At 40.0% G+C, this 19,021-nt stretch overlaps 1 protein-coding gene across 5 annotated transcripts in view; it reads right to left on the bottom strand.

Annotated features, from left to right (window-relative positions):
* Positions 1-19,021, bottom strand: part of sptbn1 (spectrin, beta, non-erythrocytic 1) — a 140,755-nt gene that overhangs the window by 72,711 nt on the left and 49,023 nt on the right. For 3 of the 5 annotated variants that reach the window (XM_042501879.1, XM_042501880.1, XM_042501883.1), the window contains exon 1: positions 8,531-9,587. The exons of the other annotated variants lie outside the window; for them this stretch is intronic. In XM_042501879.1, coding sequence (XP_042357813.1) covers positions 8,531-8,780 — 250 coding nt within the window. In that variant the 5' untranslated portion in view covers positions 8,781-9,587. Of the gene's footprint in view, positions 1-8,530; positions 9,588-19,021 lie in introns of those variants that run through there. 5 annotated transcript variants of the gene reach the window in all.

Raw genomic sequence — 19,021 nt, 5'->3', positions numbered from 1 at the left:
CGAAGTTGCCCCAATAAAGTAACAAAAAACTACCTAAAAATAAACCCCAGAGTTAATGGACAGTCCACAGTACTGGACAAAAATATGCAACAGAGGCACATCATGTTAATAAATGTCTTTGCACAAAGTAATGCTGAGTCCGTGCCTGAAATAAATAAATAAATAAATAATAAAAATAAAAAATGACCCCTTTTTTGTAACATAATTTTAAATATATAATTCAGAGAAATATGTAATCCTTTTTCTCTTCGTTTTTTGATAATATCTAATAATCCCTCCAGCTAATTTTCAGATCATTTCCTTGTCAGCTTTTACTAATTTTGTATGCGTTTCTTGCCAAGTTGCTTATTATGTTTTTTTTTTAAGAAATCAAACCAGTTTCTCAGATTTAAGAGGATTAAGTGAAAGGGAAAGGTGTCTGAATGCAGCACAAAAAACTGATATGGATCCAGGTCTTAAAGGGTCAAAATATTTGATAAAAAAAAAACTAGTGTGGTGCAAATCAGAACTGAAAAGCTCCTTTTTCTATAATTTTTATGATGAGTGCATCATCAGATTTTGTCAGGAGCAGCTGAGAGTCACAGACTCCTCCTGTACAGAACTTCACACTGATGAAGAGGACGAGGAGGAGGAGGGAAGCGTTTCTCAGCCCGCCTTTGTGTGACTTTTATCACAACGAGACGGCTGAAGCCCCCTTTTAATTTCACTAAGAGGATGGAGGGGCAGGGAGGTAAAGGAGGGAGAGGGGGATGATCGGGGCAATGACAGACGCTCTGCAGAAGCTCATGAAACATTGATGAGGCAGAGGAGGAAAGAGGAGAAGAGGAGGCAGGACGAAGGACGGAGGAGCGGATAAACACCTTAAAAAAGAGAGAGAGAGAGACAAAAGAACGAGGGATGACGATGTGGTTTGGGGAATTTTTTGTGCCTTACAGACCATTTTAGAAAAACCCCTCCCTGTCTTAATCCTCAACCCTGCCCCACACACACACACACACACACACACACACACACACACACACACACACACACACACACACACACACACACACACACACACACTGTGCTCAGGGGCTCCCAAACCACAAAGATGTCCGCTGATTGGCTGGCTGGGGACAACACAGGAAAGAGGGGGATGATGGGAGCAGAGAGGGATGATGTTATTGTTTTGGAAGCATGGCTGCGTGTTATGTGTGTGTGTGTGTGTGTGTGTGTGTGTGTGTGTGTGTGTGTGTGTGTGTGTGTGTGTGTGTGTGTGTGTTTGTGTCCATGTGACGTGACCTCACAGAAAAGCTGGTGTGTTTTAAACATCAATCATGTCTTATGTGTGAGTATTTAACCATCTTTTCTGTCACAATCTAAACCAAAATGTAGCCCCGCCCACACCAAAATATGAAAACAAAGGATCAGAAGCTGCTATTAACAGACCCGAAATAATCAGTCACTGATGTTTCTGCTGCTGTTTGTCTACATCAGTGACGTAAATGCAAATGGATATTTTAAGATGGAAACAAAATGCTAGTTATTCATCTATTATTCAAACGATTAAATGAAATATGTCTTCAATATATGCTATTAAAATTCTGATGCTGCAGGATTGATTTTATATATTTAAATATACAGGCGATCTATCCTCCATCCATCTATGTGTCTCTCTATCTAGATATCTATCTATGCGTCCATCCATTTATTTACTTTATCGATTCATCGATACAGCCGTCTACTTATCTATCGTTCTGTACATCTATCACCTTTGGATAATATATCCATCTATCTATCCATTAATCTCTCCATTTCTATAAAATACTTTAAAACATTTAATCCTGTACTGTAACTGCTGTCATTGTATGTTTATTTATTGTTATATATAAATTGTTTGCTATTCTGTTGTACTAATAGGTGACAAAGCTATTCACATAGTTTGTCATTTAAAACAAGAAAAACAGAAATGCCATAAATACATAAGCTATTTAAAAAGTAAGTTACACCAAATTATATGATGACAATTGAAAGTATCATAAATCCCTCCATTTCTCATCTATTTTTCCATCAGTTCACGCATAGGTTTATCTATCTTTTGGACCCTGTGTCATTGATCTGTCTCTATCTTTAATCCAGCCATTGATCAATGCATCAGTTTAAATATCCCCCTGAACGCCTCTCATCGATGTTATGTATCAGTGTATCTATATGTCCATCCACACATCCCTCTATCTCTCCAAATCTCCATCTATCTACTTTTCTATATTCATCCTTTGCTTTATCCACCCTTTTAAACATCTGTCTTCAATCTATCTCTTCATCCTTTTTTCACCCATTTATCGATCCATAAATCAATCAGTGCCTCTTTTACACGGCCTCTTCAAGGCAGGAATCGCACCACTTATTATTTCACACTTATTCTGTGTGGAAGCGACAGCCGCAGGACGGGCCCAGCATGAGTGTGACGTTTTGATGATCCATCAAAACGTCACACTCATGCTGCAAACTCATGAGCAAACTTTCAGGAGTTTTTCCTGTCGTGTGACTCCTATTGTATTATTCTGGGTCCCCTCTCCAAATCTGGAGGTTTGAGTCATGGTTTGGATGGCTCATAAGTCAATCCAATCACAGCCGATCAGATCAGATCAATGTACGAGAGGAGCAGCTGCTGCAGAGGAGAGTGAATATAAACTTTCAGACTGAGTGCAATGAATGGTTGGGAAAGTTTCACTTTTACTTCGCCTGGCGTTCTGCTACTCCATCTGTACCCAGAGTACGCTCTGCGCTCCGACAGTGTGATGCAATGGATAACCTAATGAGAATATGTGTCTTCCAACAGCGTTTCTAATCAACGATCCACCTCCAAAAAAAAAGAAAATCAATAGATGTCGGCAGGTGTTGTCATCATGGCAGGCAGCCACAAATAAATTAGTGTGGGAAACTGTCAATAGATCTATCCAGGCGTCTACTTATCCACCCCTCTTTCTATTTCCATCCACAAATCCACCAGTCAATGATCCATCCATCCTTCCTGTCTCTGTACCCAAAATCTTTCTCACTTATTGATCATTATTAGTGAATTAAGTCCATAAATTACATATTTCTTACTTTAATTTCCTAGAATACAAGCAAAAGAAACACTGATCTCTTTTCTCCTGAGTGATTAACATCGACATCAGTCAGCATCTAACAGACTCAGTATAAAAATCTCCCATGAGTCAGTTCAAAAGGCAATTTGATGACTTCTTTCCCTCCATAATTGCCTGATTTCTAACAAGGGACAATTGCTCAGTACTAACAAGGAGGAGGCGCTGCTCCTCAGCTCCCCTCCTACTCCTCCCTTTAGCCCTCAGTGCAATAATCACCCAGTGCTCCCATATTGATCACCCCACTGGGAACTGAAGCAGCGTCCTCTCAGGATGTGCGGCGCTGCTCTGAACCACCTGAGCAACACACGAGACGACGCATGAATTTATATCCTCTCAACGCGTCGCTACTGACCTCATAAAACCAACTCCCAGAGCTATTTATCTGTCTGATTGTGATCTGATGTGAGAAGTTAAAGAGTTTCGAGGGACAGAGGGATGGTTTATTGAAGAACATCTTTAATATCTCTACGTCCTAATGGTAGTTTAATGAAAGGTTTGTGAAAAAGATCTCATAATGATTTGTGCAGAGCCACATTACAGCTGCACTGTGACACATAAACAAAACCTGGTCATCCAAAATTGTCACTTTTGTGGGTTAAAAAGAAATTTAAACACTTCTGATAATTTCAAGACAGAAAAACTCTACAGCTGCCATCTGTAGAAGATATGAACACTAATATGACAAACCCAAAGTCAAAGATGTTTAACACTCATCCACGAGGCTTCGTCACATCAGTAAGTCTTCATTATAATGTCTTTCGTCCTTTATTTAACCAGAAACACAACCATGAAATACAATATCTCCCCTGCCAGGGAGTCCTCGTCAAGATGGACAGCAAAACTTTAAGTTTAAAATACAAATTTAAACGGCGTAAGATAACGTCACAAAAACCACCCAAACACAACAAATATGAAAAATAAAGGAATCAGGAGCTTAAAAGAAACATGGCAAATAACAGCACCTGTGAAAAGCACTGACAACGTTTAGTATGCCTTGCTAGATTTGCAGGTATGGAAGGAAAATGCAGATTTGCCCAGCTCTGTTCGAGTGGTTGGGTCCAGATTTCCTTTTTAAACTTCAACTAAAATCCAATAAATATTGGATACAGACAGAAATTCTCGAAAACTAGAAGTCCATCCAAAGTCTCCAAAGTGTGAACTTCTTTACTTTTTTGTAAGGTGGTGTATTGTGCCTTGATTGGCTGGCTCTGATGATGATGCTCCACTTTGCTAACATTAATCTCGGTGTGCCTAGTACTCACCAAGTGTTTCACCTTTTTTTTGCAAAACTTATTACTCATTTAATAAATCCAAATTGCAACTAGATGCTGCCTTTATTGAAGATGAACTCTAGATAAGTTCAGTGTGTGTGCACTGTAGACCGTCCAGGTGCTGAGCTACGTCCCTGTAACACAGTTTTCCTGCCATAACTTCATCAAAAGACAGACATCAATATATTTAGAAAATCTGTGAATCAATTCAGACTCAACATGAATGGTCTTTCTCATGTTTGATTTTTGAATTGATTTTTTTCTCCCATTTCCAATCCAAAGTTTAAAAACACCAGCTGTTGTTAGTTTGGCTTCATATTGGATTTCAGTGTTGACAAGTCAAAACGAGTCAAAATATGCATAATAAACTCCATCCATATGCTCATTATATTCCAAACATATTTTTTTGAAATCACTGCTTCCATTTGTAGATTGAAAAAAGTCAACAAATCACCATGCAAGTTTTAACCTAAAGCCACACTGAGCCATATTTTGGCACACTTAAGGAAAAATGCAAGAATTCATGACAGGCTAAGTATACGGATAGACAAAAGTATATTTCGTGGTGTAGATGTCGGAACTTTTAAAGTCCTCTCAACTCCCTCCTAAAGTCCGACTTTCTACAAATGCAGAACAATTTAACGCACCCACATCCTAGCAGTGACACTTTATGATTCTAGAAAGATAACACACAAGATAACCCGCCCTTCTCTAAACAACCTACACAGTGAGAACTTCACGGATAAGACCTTCGATAACACCACGCAATAAACCTCTGACAATGCGCCGTTCTTCTGGGAGTGATCTTTTCAACTGAATGACCCTGAGAGGATGTATATGGACCTGAAAAGGGGCGGTAACGAAGTGTTTCCCCTGTCAGAACCCCAGAGGCCTTCACAATCAGAAAGATCTTCAGGAAACACTTTCACACTTCGGTTCATCGTCTCTTTCCGAAACAAAACATCAAATTAAAGCCACATTATCTTTCCGAAATCAAACAGCTCTGAGCAGACAGCTTCACACACCACCTGCAGTGATCACCTCCACCTGGCCTCCAGCCAGAGAGACACTTTTTGATACGAGGGATGGTACTGATGGTTTCTGGGCATCGGCACGTTGATGACGCTGCATTCAGTAAACTGGCTCCATTAACCTTCAGCTAAATTCAGCCTGCCGATAATTTTACACTCAAGTGTGCCTCCGTGGCGTTAAAACAATTCACGGATAAAGAGCGTCCATTGGTGAGACTTTAATAGCTTCTTCTTGTGTGTGAAGTGAGTGCAAAATTGTTCACTCTAAAGGTTATTGGTACTACAAGATGTCTTTAAACCATCCTGATTAAATTCAGTAGATCCATACGGCACTCAGTCCCGACTTCACCCACCGAGTTTCATTCACATCTGATTCATGGAGACCAAAAGGTGGGACTTTCAGCATGCAATTATTAAAACGCTTAAACAGAGTTGAACCAGCTAAGGTGACTTTGGTCTGCTTTGTGAAGCCAAAATCCTGCTTCTTGCGATTTTGATTTTGGGAAATCAAGTGGCTTCCTTTGTTTGCACAGAAAGGGCTTGAATCTGGGATTGGTGCTTGCGGCTTTAATTTTTGGTTAAGAGTTGCACTGATGGAAATCATTTGCACTAAACTCCAGTTCAAGTTTATGAAAAAGAAACCATGAAAACACCTTGTCAGACGAAACAGAAGACAAAGAAATTAGCTCCAACATATTTAAGGGTGTTTAACTTTGAAACCGTGAAAAAGTGGACGCTTTCGTTCTGGTGCTTAAGTTGTGTTTGCACGTATTACATGAGGAAGTATGCACATTTAAATAAAAGTCAGAGTAAACAGCCGAATATATCTCAGATTAGTTTCAAATTCCAGTGGATATTGATATTAAAAAGTAAAGATGAACACTTGTGTAAACAAGCAAGTCTTTATCTTTTCTTAAAACCAGCCTGCAGCAACAGAGAGAAATATTTGGTCTATCAGCTGTTTGATTACCATATTGTGAGCCCTTTTAGTCCATGTGCAACTGGAAGTCCTCATCTTTGTTTTGCAACTTTCTTTTCAAAATCATGATTGTGTGGACCCCTGGGACAAAGTTTTAATTTTGTAAATAAACTTGTTTGTCTTGTTGTAATTAGAAATGTGGGGGATTTTTCGTTTCTTTGTGATTAATGGTCAGATGTTTTGGATAAATGTAATAACACACAAATTGATCTGGTGCCTTTCAAAGAGCAAAGTTTGTGAATCATTGCCTAGAAAAGAATAACTCACTCTCTGTTAATCAAATATAAAAAATGACTAACTGCTTGGACATTTCTCAGCCAACACCCTGCTGACTGATTATGTGCGTAATTGACTAAGAGGAGGACGGACTGAAGGGTCACTGGTCGCATCACAACTATCTGAAAGAATCTGGGTGTGAGAGCTGACTGAGAAACTTTAATATCATCTTTCAGCAGCTCCCCGCCCTTCAAGCAAGGCAGCGAACACCCAGCAGCCCCGGTGCAGCTGATGGGCTTAATCAGCGTGTATGAATGAGAGGCAGGGTGGAGCGCCGATACAGCGACAGTTTACCGAGATAAAGTTAGAACTGCTGACTCACACACACACAATGTTACACTGCAATGATTTAATAAGCCTGTGACAATCACATCCTGCCTCTGTGTTAAATAAAACTGAACTGAAAGAAACATAAACTAAACTGCGTTAAATAGTTCGCATGATTAACGTACAGTTTTGTAGTTTTTTTTCAAGTTTTCTAACAATATGTCTAATTTTGTTACTTTTGTGAGTGTGACTGAAACAGCATAGTACTGCAATATTTTGCATAGCGGTGCTGTAATGATGAGTATGTGTGTGTATGTTGGGAGGAAGGTATTCTGTTTTATGTTTTTTTAGCATCGCTTAAATGCCTGTGCGTCCCTTTGTATCGTCTCTCTCTAAACTCTTGGCGTTTTTTCCTCAGCAGCAGTTTGTCACTCACCGGATGAATGATTGATCTGTTGATCCGTTCACAGCTGATCACATCACATCAACAGATGAGAGGAGCAGTTTGTAAGTCAACGTAAACTTTTGGACCCAGAAGAATAAAATGTTAATTTTCTTTTTTAATGTGCCTGATGTTCTGCTGCGGCGTCTCTGCCCTAAGTGTGCTATAAATAACCGAACAGTATATATATTCCAACAACCGTCCTAAAAACCAGTCCAGCTCCAAAAACCTATTTTTGGCAACCCACCACAAATAAATGAATAAGTGGGAAAACCTGCACTGACACAAAGTGTTGAAAATCGATCATAAATTAGTAATATTGCAGCTACAGCTTTTAGTAGCCTGAGAGAACAATCAATCAGTGATAAATGCTGCTGCAAGAAAAATGACTTGAGTGACATAAACAGACTGAAAACTTTATATAATTAGATAAAAACAGATGTTGACAAAGGTTTACCTTATTTTGCAGATAAAAAAAGGTTATATAATTGTTATCACAACATTGCATATTATTAAAATATTATATTAAAATCTCAGTGATGTTGTAATGTGACGTACATATCATGATAATATCAGATCAGGGAGCCTCTGGTGATTCCCACCCACACTGTTGTTGCTGTTGCTGTGGCTGCTATTTTTGCTTTTGTTTGTTCTGGGTTTTTTTTGTCATTTCGCTTGCTGGCTTTTTGAAATTGTTTGACGGGTTGCGTAAGGTGTGAGCTATTGTTGCACTGTCTCATAACTAAATCCACAGTATGAAATCTAAGTGTGTTCAAACTTTTTGTCATCTATTTAAAGCTGCTCTCCAGCCGCTGTTTGTCTACAGCTTTTCTGTTTGTTCCCTTTGCAGCTAATTTTCTCTGTAAACGTATGTTGTTTTTTTTATTTCAGGGATTAGTTGTAACATTTTGAAAAGCTGCTGTTGCTCTCATCTGACTCGTCGACTCTGAACCTCCTGAGGTTGTTTCTAGGAATTCACGCTCTTTCTACTGTTTCACTCACTTTGTCTGGATAAGATGACAAATAAATGAGAGTGAGATGTTAAACATATCTCTCGACAAAACCTCCAGGAGTTCTCTCTTCCCAAATTCCTTTTTGGGCCATTTCAACAGATTTCCGAGCTCTCTTCTTACCTTGAAGCTGTTTAAACCTCCCCTCCAGCTGGTTGTAGTTGAAGGCAGCCTGGCCCGAGAATCCGGGACCTGGGCTGGGCCCCCTGATGGGGCTGAGGCTGGGGCTCGTGCCCCGGCCAGGGCTGGTGGCATGAGATGGGCCGGGGCCACCCGAGGATGGGGAGAGGGGGCCAGCATAGTCCAGAGTCGGGGAGAGGTGGCCGGGGGAAAGTGGGCCGGGGAGACCGCTGGTGGCGCTCTGAAGCTCCATGGTGAAACTCCAGAGAGGACGGAGACAGATTTAAATGAGACGAGTCCACAGAGGCATCGAGGAGAGACTCAGCAGAGAAAGTTAAGAGTTTCCAGTTGATTCAAACTGTCTTCAAGTTCTCCGCACCAGTGTGGTGCTCGAGTTTCAACAGGATTAAGCTGTGTCCAGGAGAGTATCCCACAGGATGAACGTCTCTGCAGCAGTGTGAAGCTTGAGTTGAGTTTCCAACAGTTTTTAAGAGGTTAAATCAAGTTTCCAGATGAATAAATGAGCTTTTAAGACCACAAAGTGAACTCAAATGTTTAAACCTGAGTTTTAAAACGCACAACAGCTTCTATAATGTAGAGAAATAATCCCAGACTCAGCTGTGGTCTCAACACAGAGAGGAAGACTCCGATTCTTCTTTTTCCTCAACACTTCCGAGACAGCAGCCGGAGCGATGGAGGACCAGCGACACGGGAGATGAGCTGCAGAGTCCCTCTGTCTCTCTCTGTCTTTCAGTGTTTCACCAGCGTGGAGGCAGAAATCGCTGGCTCAGCAGACGCACCGCGCAGGCGACGGCGGTGGCAGCATCATGCTTGTGTTTTCTCTCCATCCATCCATCTGTCAGTCTTCAGATATCACACCTTCGCTTCATTCAGGAATCCACCCATCCTCCGCCTGAGGAACCAGCACAATGAGGAGGAGGAGGAGGAGGAGGAGGAAGAAGAGAGAGCGCTGCAGTGAGAGGAAGCAGAGTGAGAGATGGAGGGAGGTGGAGAAACAGCGTGGGTTTGTCCTCCTGTGTGCAGCAGCAGCAGCAGCAGCGGCGGCGGCGGCTCTCAGACACTGAAAACACCTTTCAGACAGAAGGAGAGCTGCGGGGGGAGGGGCCGCCAGCAGGGGCCGCCACTCCTCCCAGCGGCCAATCACAGCCCTCGCCCTTAGAGGTGATGTCATTGACTCTTTAGCATAAGGGGAGGAGTGGGAAGAGGGCGAGAGAGAAAGACAAACAGAGAGAGAGAGAGCTGGCGTGTCTCTGTTCATACTTCTCTTTATAACAGAGGACACTGATCTAGAGGAAGCAAAGCAAAGCATATTTTAAGATTTATGCTGCAATTTCTTTAGTGCTGCTATGATAAAACATCCCAGAAGTAATAAGAAAGAATGGGCATGTAAAAATAAGTGTGTGTGTGTAGAATTTAGGTAAAATACCATTTATCAAAGTAAAATTTAATTAATCTAATCTAATTTAAAATAATAAAAAAGTAAAATTAAGTGATGATGCTTTGTTTTTTTTTATTCTACATGTCTCTACATTATCTGCCACTTACTTTACTGCATGACTTTTTAATATGAATTTACCATAACTAAGGTATAGTTAAAGCACGCTGCTCCCTTTCAGTCCCTAAAGGACTCTGTAAGCTGTTTTGTGATTGTTGCAGCCTGAAATGCCTGATTTCACAGCTTTTTTTATTTTAAAAATTGTGATGCAAGTAATGACGTTTTTTGGATTTTTTTTCCCTTTTTTCTTTAGGGCGATGAAATGCCAGAGACAAAACAAAATTGCAAAAATAGCTGTGATGCTGGAACAGATTCAGCGCTCATCATTATGAGCATTCAGTTTTTCCACAGAATTAAAATCTTTTTGTGATGGTTTGACGCAGCACTAAATAATCGTCTCCCTGAGTCGCTCTCCTCCTGCTCTTTCTGCCCTGATTAGCACGAGCAAAAACAACAACAGCAGCTAACATCCCACACTGAGCCATTAAACGGTCCAAACAATCTCACACCGACGCTGAAACAGCTCGTCTCAGTCGTCGGAGCCGTATATAACCGTTTGGCAATGTTAGTCGTGTAATACTTTATCCTGTCACTGTGAGTGTGACTTTGTCCCAGACACAGAGCTCACACTCCTGCAGCAGTGATGATAAACAGAGAGAGAGAGAGATAGAGAGAGAGAAGGGGGGAAGGACGGGCTGAGCGAATCGATGCGCTGTGTGCAGCAAAAAAATGACGTTTTATTTAATTTAAATAGTCAAACTTGCAGTAAAATTGCAGTGAAAACTCCAAATCCTGCTTGCAGTGAACATCTCATAATGTCTAAATGCGCACTGTGAATACTTCCTGCAAAAATAAGTATGTATAAAGGATCACCAGGTTTCCCACAAGTCATTTATGTGTGGCAGCCCGCCACAATTTTAACACCTCCAGCCACGTATTGATTTTATATTTTTGGAGCTGGATTGTTTATTAGGAGAGCTATTAGAGTATAAGACCAAAAAAAAAAAAAAAAACCTGCGCTACGTTCACGGACTCACAAAGAGGAGACGCAGAACAATAAAGGACGGAGACACACACCCCACCGCCGTCAAGTTTTTATCAATACATATACACAAACTTACATGGACATGAACCTGCTTTAAAATGGGAAAATTGTATTTAATCTTTTCTGAACTTAAATAAAGATATGTACGTAAATGTCTTTTGATGTCTGAAATGTTGCTAAATGCTGTGCTGAGAGTGAAATCTGTGTGTCGAAGTTATCTGCAGTTGCTGTTTAATAAAAAAAGATATGAATAATAACAAAAATATATGAATGACCTGCTCACAAAGAGGAAACATCATGTGAAAAAGCTCATTCTGCTTTCTCTGGATTCATCCTGACACTGTGGTGATGTGGCGTCTTCACGCCAATAAAGTTAATAAAAAAGACTGTGTGTGCAGAGAGGACGAGTCGTACCACGGAACAGGAAACAGGGTGGAGTCTGTGTGTGTGTGTGTGTGTGTGTGTGTGTGCGGGCTCATCGCTCACACAGACGTCCAAACATCCTGAAAATATCTGAGCTCTAATATTAGAGCCTGTTGTGGAGATGTTCTTCCTGTCTGAGCCCTGCCAGCACTTCCTGTTTGATCCTGCTGTCCATCAACAACACACACACACACACACACACACACACACACACACACAGTCAGACCAGACACTGAGCAACAGCAAGGAGGTGAAAGTTCAGAGGTCACGACACAAAGACAATACGAGGAACAAATATTCACATGACCCTGAAATATCTGCAGATGGCGAAAAACGTGAAAATGTTCGAATTTAAAGAATGCTGAAGATTTTTATGGCAGAGAACAAAAACTTCTCAGAAACACTTTATCAGAACAGTTTTGAGCAAAAATCCCAAAACTTATGTGTTTTTATATTTTAGTCATAAAAGAAAACTTTCAAAAATAATGAGCTTCAACTCCACATTCACAAACATGACAAGCAGGTGGCGACAGTGAAAGTTTTGAGGTGAAACAAAGGGATTTTCCCTCACCGAACTTCACTTTCTAAATCACAAATATGACCTTTGACCTTCTGATTTCACAGGGCACCAACTCCACCCAAAGTCTGATTCACTTTTACTCACAAACTAGAGTCGATTCTTCACAGATAAAAGCAGAGCAAAGGTCACACAGACAGCGAGAGGAAACGCTGCACATCTGACGTGACTCCACTTTTTCAGACTTGATTTAAGACAATTTCACGGCTGATTATCAAACCTAAATATTCTCGTGGGGCTGAAAGTTGCAGCCAAATCTTCAACTCAAACTCATAATCCTGATCGAACTGCTTTTTGATTTAAATCTATTTTTAAACTGCATTTATTTTGACAATTTGTTGCAAAACTTCTCAACATTTGACATTTTTACAGGTCAGAAACAGCACAGAAATCCCCGAAAAACAGCTCTGAGGACAACAGGAACTGAAATATAGATACCATATTTAATGGTGATTTAATGGTGAACTAAAAATCATTAATATTAAATCATAGTCAGTATAAAGATCCACTTTTGTGCTCACACAGTATCTGTGATTAAAACTCTAAACTCATTTACTACTTACTAGCTTTTTACAGGACTTTCAACCATAACCCATAGTCTTCTTCAGCAAATAGACGTCGTTTAGGTGTCATCACGTTTAAACTTGGGTCACGTTATTTGACCCGATAAGCGACTCCCATTTGCTGAAGAAGGCGATGAGATCTGTTGAAAGTTTGTGAAAAAGTTGCTAAGTGAACACAGATTTAAGAAAATCTTATCACAGACATATTAAATATTTCAGTAAAACAGCTGAGGTCATTTCTGGAGGATAGTTTACACTTTAAAACATTTTTTTTTAATGAACACATTTATCTTTCTATACAAATACATAAGTTTCCCTTTAATAGTTTCTGAAAAAGTTCAATCTGGTGTGAAAAAAGGTGTAAAGATTACATCAGGCTGTTTTTCAGATCACACACTATACTTTGATTTTTGACATTTTCTGGTAATAAAAAAACCCAAAAGAATAAGAAAAATATTCTAATATGAGTCAGAAATATTAACAAAATATCGGTCTAAAATATTTAAATATTTTTTAAAAATAATTCAAAAAACTAAAAAATCAGCTTTAATAGATAGGACAGACTTAAGCGTGAAAGGGGGAGAGAGGGGAAGACACGCAGCAAAGGGCCGAGGTCGGAATCGAACCTGTGGCACTGTACATGGAGCGCCCCAATCTAAATAAATGTATATCAACAGCAGCACTTTAAGGAACCTTAAGAGTCGCTGCAGTCAGACTGAGGATCTAAAAGTACATCTCCAACAGTACGAGCAGCCATCAGTCCGGAGGTCAAAGGTCAGAGGTCACAGCAAACAGACAACAGATGGACCGAAATTTCGGCAGCTCTTTATGCTCTGCTGATAATCTGTACATGACAACACGTTCTGTCCTCCGCCTGCATGCTGAGCGTCACGCCACGTTTCCTCCCGTCATCTGGCTTCCTCGTGGCTCGGCCCCTCGGGGCGGGCCCCGCCAACGAACCAAACGCACCATTCATCCAGCCGGAGCACTAACGCTGCTCACAGAGGACGCCGCGGGGAAGAAACGCTTCCCGAAAACACTGTTCACTTTTTTACTGAGTGAAAAGCTGCGGCTGACACTTGTTCCTCCTATTTTTTAATTTCATTCTCAGCCGTCAGTGACGAGATGTTACGACGAGCTGAAGTCCAGAGCTGCTGCTGCTGCATTCAGGGTTCAAACTTGTGTCGCTGCTGTGGTGAATTTCACACCGACTCGCCGCCTCACCCTCCTGACCACACAAAGACATTCCTGTGAGGTCAGAGCGCCAGAAAACAACAACAACAGGGCCAACAGCGGCCATGTTTTCCTGCACACTGTAAGAAATGACCAGCTGTGTTTTTACTCTTTTACATACTGAAACTAAGAGATGAAATGATGGAAAATTAGGGAGAAACTTCACCTCCAACCCTATTACATTCAGTCTAAAGCATTTTCCCTTTTTGCATTTTCCTTTTTTATTTGTGTTGATTTTTGTGATTAATTTTATGTGAAGTATTTGGTCATTATTTTCATAATATTGTGTTTTATTTAAGTGACCATATTTGTCCATATTTCACATCTGCTCTTGTATTTCTGCTGCCGTGACACTTAAAAACGCTTACATGGGATCAATAAAGTTGATCTAATCTTAACTAAAGAAGGAAGAAATGAAATAAATAAAAAAAGACTAAAAGAAAACACGAGAACCAAAAGGACAAGAAAATAAGCAATAAATAAATAAAAAAATTAATAAAAAAAGAAAAATAAAAAGGTAAAAATTAAAAGGAGAAACTAAAAGATACTCTGAAAAGAGAACAGAAGGGAGGAGGAGGCAGGAGAGGAGGAATAAGAAGAGACGATAATTATAGAAAAGCTTCTTTTACTTTCACTTTCTCTGATGTTTTTAAAACCACAACACATTTAAAAAAACAAAAAGCCGACACACCAACATTCCCAGCATTCCACCATCTGGTCCTCCGAACAGGAAGTGAGACACATGCACTCGTGTGTGTGTGTGTGTGTGTGTCCTGTGTGTGTGTGTGTGTGTGTGTGTGTGTGTGTGTGTGTGTGTGTGTGTGTGTGTGTGTGTGTGTGTGTGTGTGTGTGTGTGTGTGTGCGTGTGTGTTGCTCTCTGCGGGGAGCCTGGACTGTTCCTGGTTCTAATTATTGAGCGGCTGAGTGAGTCGTCGTCACTTTAGAGCTTCAGTCCAGTTTTTCCTAAAAGTCCTCTGCTTTAACAGATCAATACACTCCATTAATAATAAATACTTGCCTATAATTTCCCGTTTCCTCTCTAATAACTACAAATCAAAAGTTAATTCATCCTTTAAATCAGAGTTTAGATTGATTAGCTTTCTTGACAGTTTCAGTCTTGGAAAATTAACTTGCAGGCGCTGCAGAGGTGATTATTGTAATTTAATCTTCATTAATTATTGATTATTTGTTCAATCTACCTATTAACTAAGTCTATAAAATGTCCATTCAAATAGCTCACAGCCCAAGCTGACGTCTTAAAAATTGATTTTGTCCCTACAGTAATGTTTGCAATGAAAGAAGAGCTGAAAAGCAGCACTTTGTGTCAGAAAGACAGCAAATAAGCATTTTCACATAATAGCACTTAACTATTTACTCTTTCTTTCTTCTAACACCTTCAAGTCAACTTCCAGAGTTCACCTAATTATACGAGTACACGATGTTAAATATGCAAAAACATTCATACCAAGTAAAAATACTAAGAACTCAGAAACTGAACTCTGATTCTCTTTTAAAATGTCACTTTTAATGTAACATAAATGTTTTTCTAATAGAGATGAAGCGACTGAAATGTCAGAAAATGTATCATGTTGATGTTGATTCATCCTTTCAGTCATTTGTCAACAACAACACCGACATTTGTTAGTTGATGAGAGGATTTGCTGCTTTTTTCTTGTCTTACATTGAGACAAATTAGGTTTCTTTGAGTTTTAGGGGCCTTTTACACAGAAACGAGTGTACTTTTTTGAAAACCCAGCCGCTTCTGTCGCCGTGTAAACGGGCAGTGTGCAGATCCTGTGAGAACAGTGATGTCGCAGTGACGCACTTTGCGCATGCACATGATGTTCTTCTATACTACAGCATTTTCGGTTGTTTTTGCGGATCCTTGTACACAAGGATTGCTCTGACAAATGCTAATGATCGACTTTTTCGTTTTAGTAGAGCCATTTACTTCTAAACGCGGCCTTAGTCTGTGAGTCTAACAACAATTTTAAGGGCTGTTTTTCACGGTTATCTGATGTTTTATTTGAACAGTTGAGAGATTATTTGAGAAATAATCTGCTACAAAACCATTTTTATTTTCATTTAGAAAAAGACGTCAAACTCCAAAAGAGTTCAGTGTTTTATGGTCTAAACTTGACAAAACTTTGATTTGAATCAGAAACTATTTGATTTGAGTATAAATCTGACATCAGACATTCAAAGTCACATTGCAGTTGGTGCTGAACATGTGTGGAGGTTTGATGGCCGGTCCTCCTGACAGCCTCCTCCTCCTCCTCCTCAGCAGCTTCTCCGGTTATTCTGAGCGACTCTGAAGTCAGAAAATTTACCAGAAACACCTCAGGGCCACAGCCAAGGGCCCGACAGGTCGATAGACCTCAGCGGGTCAAACACTGTCCGAGTCAGGACTGATGTCCATGTCAGTGTTCACTGCACGCTGAGTCAAAGTCACAGACTCATAATTAGAATTAGGACAAAAACATCTGACTTTATGCTGCAGAAACATTTTTTCAGACAATCAGTATGAGCTACTGCAGTTTTTTTTACGTCATAAAGTCAAATCAAAAATGCACACACACACATACACACACACACACACACATACATACACACACACACACAGACCAAGAGACCCACCCACACTAACACAGACCAAGAGACCCACCCACACCCAACACACACACTCTCCTTCTGTCTCTGCCTTCTCTGTAAGTAGATCTGCCTGCGTTTCCATGGTGATCAGCGGTTTGTGTTTCCCAGGATATCATATGGAGGCGTAACACACTTGGCTTCAACTACACGAATACACACACACAGACACACACACAGACACACACACACACACACAGACACACAGGCTGAGGTCTCAGCATCAGTTTTCAGACGTCGCTGATGGTTTGAATGACACACACACACACACACACACACACACACACACACACACACACACACACACAGATCGCTCTGTCATGTTTCAGTGTCAGAGATGTTCAGCTCACAGTGATGGAAAACACTGAGAAGTAGCTAATCCTCTTGTGGTGAGAAGCTGAAATCGCATCATTTTATTGCTTTAAACAGTTAATTATCAAACTTTCTGTCGTCAATCAGATCTACTCAAACGTCAACTCACTCTACGTTTGACTATTTTCTTTACAAAAGACACTGAAGCGTTATGACTAAGGCAGGGCTGGAAGACTGTGGCAAAAATCAAAATCACAGTTATTTAGCAGGATTACTCACTGACTTTGGAAACATTGTGCATTTATTGAACTTTTGGGGAAAAAATGTCTTAACTTTCTTTAAGTGCAGGAGTTAGGTGAACTAAACATGCCACAGGCTGACTGAGATTGAGTTTGAGTTTTAGGGAGGGGTGAAAGTGCACCGCTGTAAAGGATTTACAGTATAACACCAGACAAAAACATGAGCATCTTTGCAAAACAGAAAGTGGCACAATAATCGTTTATAATAATCTTATATGAGCTTGTTTTTATAGGCCTTGCTGTTGGAAGCTGCACATGAAACACAAAAAACAAATCACACTGCCATCAGTTGTATGAGTCCTAATAATATATATATATATATATATATATATATAATATATACATGTACCAAAAAAACTGTTACTCATAAAGTCTGAAGGCCTGGTCATCTCTGTAGCATCACAATGTTTATTCATGATGGCATGTTGTGGCACATTTTACTTTCATCAAAAACTTGGAGCTCCTGCCATTTGAATATTGCACTTTTATCGTAATTTCAATTATATTTCAGGCCCAGCCCTCACTACTACTATAACTAATACTATTACTACTACTATTCCAAGGACTATTAGTACCACAGCGAATAAAATTACAACTTCTTCAACTGCTGTTCAAATTTTAGGTATTTAAACTGCTAATTGCTGTTGCTAGAACAACTCGTACAAGTACTAGAACTACTGCTAGTTAGTACTTTAATGTGGTTCTCAGCTCTTTAACAGCAGAGACAAAGACTGTTTTTGTAATCAAAGGAAAGACGACAAGGACACACGCACACACACAAACACACACACACACGCACACACACACACTCGGCCTGTATCAAATACAGTGCTAATTCAATGTCACCGCCCCACACATCCTCCAGCCTGCTGAGCTCAGCACGAACAGGAAGAGGCTGTTGAGAGGAGACGGGGAATAAAGGAGCACAAGCCGGACATTCAGACAACGTCCCCCCTATAGAAAACACATATTTTGCCCTCCCACGAGATCAAACTGTGGATGTTTTGGGCGTGTGAACCATTAAAAAGAGAGTGTGGCTGTCTGTGAAACTTCCCTCATTAAAGGTTAAAAAACAAGGAAAGAGAATAAACTCTCAGTGGCCACTTTCTTAGGTATGATGTGCAGTTTTTGGCTGAGGCCCAGTTAAAGATGTATCTCCCTCTTCCCTCTTCTATTTCCATTCATAAAGCGCCATCACGAGCTATGACCTCAATGATAATGTATTTATTTTAATTATAAACTCCTGTATGAGAGTGTTGACTTAAGAGTTAATTTTAATGGTGAAACCGTTCTGCTGCATTACACAGACTGTACAGCTGAACCTAATACATTTAAAACTGTTATATAATCATGTTAGTGTGTTTAGTATAGTAATAATATTTAGCATTTTTATGACGTTTTTATCAGTTTTCAGTTTTTCATGTAGCTACAAAATAACTGCCTATAATAAAAACATATTTATGCAACTTAAAGACTTTCATAATTTTCCTTTTCTTTTAGACATTAAGTGCCATATTATTTTTACATAAATAATAATGTTATGTGTAAACTCTGAAAAAAAAAGTATCTGTATTAAGTGCTTTCACAAGACTTATAATTTCTCTCAGCAGCCATCAAGAAACAGAAGCTCCACCCCGTACCTTTAAAAGTGTGCGCATACACACACACACACACACACACACACACACACACACACACACACACAACACACACACACACACACACGCACCGACAGCACTCTCCTGCATATTTAACACTGGTGTGAATTATTTAGTGAAGTGGGACACTACTGGAGCAGTCGGCCATCAGGGTAAAAACAGCAGGCGGAGAGAGAGAGAGAGGTAGAGTTACTGTAACACACACACACACACACACAC

This window comes from Plectropomus leopardus, chromosome 15 (assembly GCF_008729295.1).
Source record: "Plectropomus leopardus isolate mb chromosome 15, YSFRI_Pleo_2.0, whole genome shotgun sequence".
Lineage (NCBI taxonomy): Eukaryota > Metazoa > Chordata > Actinopteri > Perciformes > Serranidae > Plectropomus > Plectropomus leopardus.
Note: the sequence above shows the minus strand (reverse complement) of the source record. Positions and strands in the feature narration are given on the sequence as shown.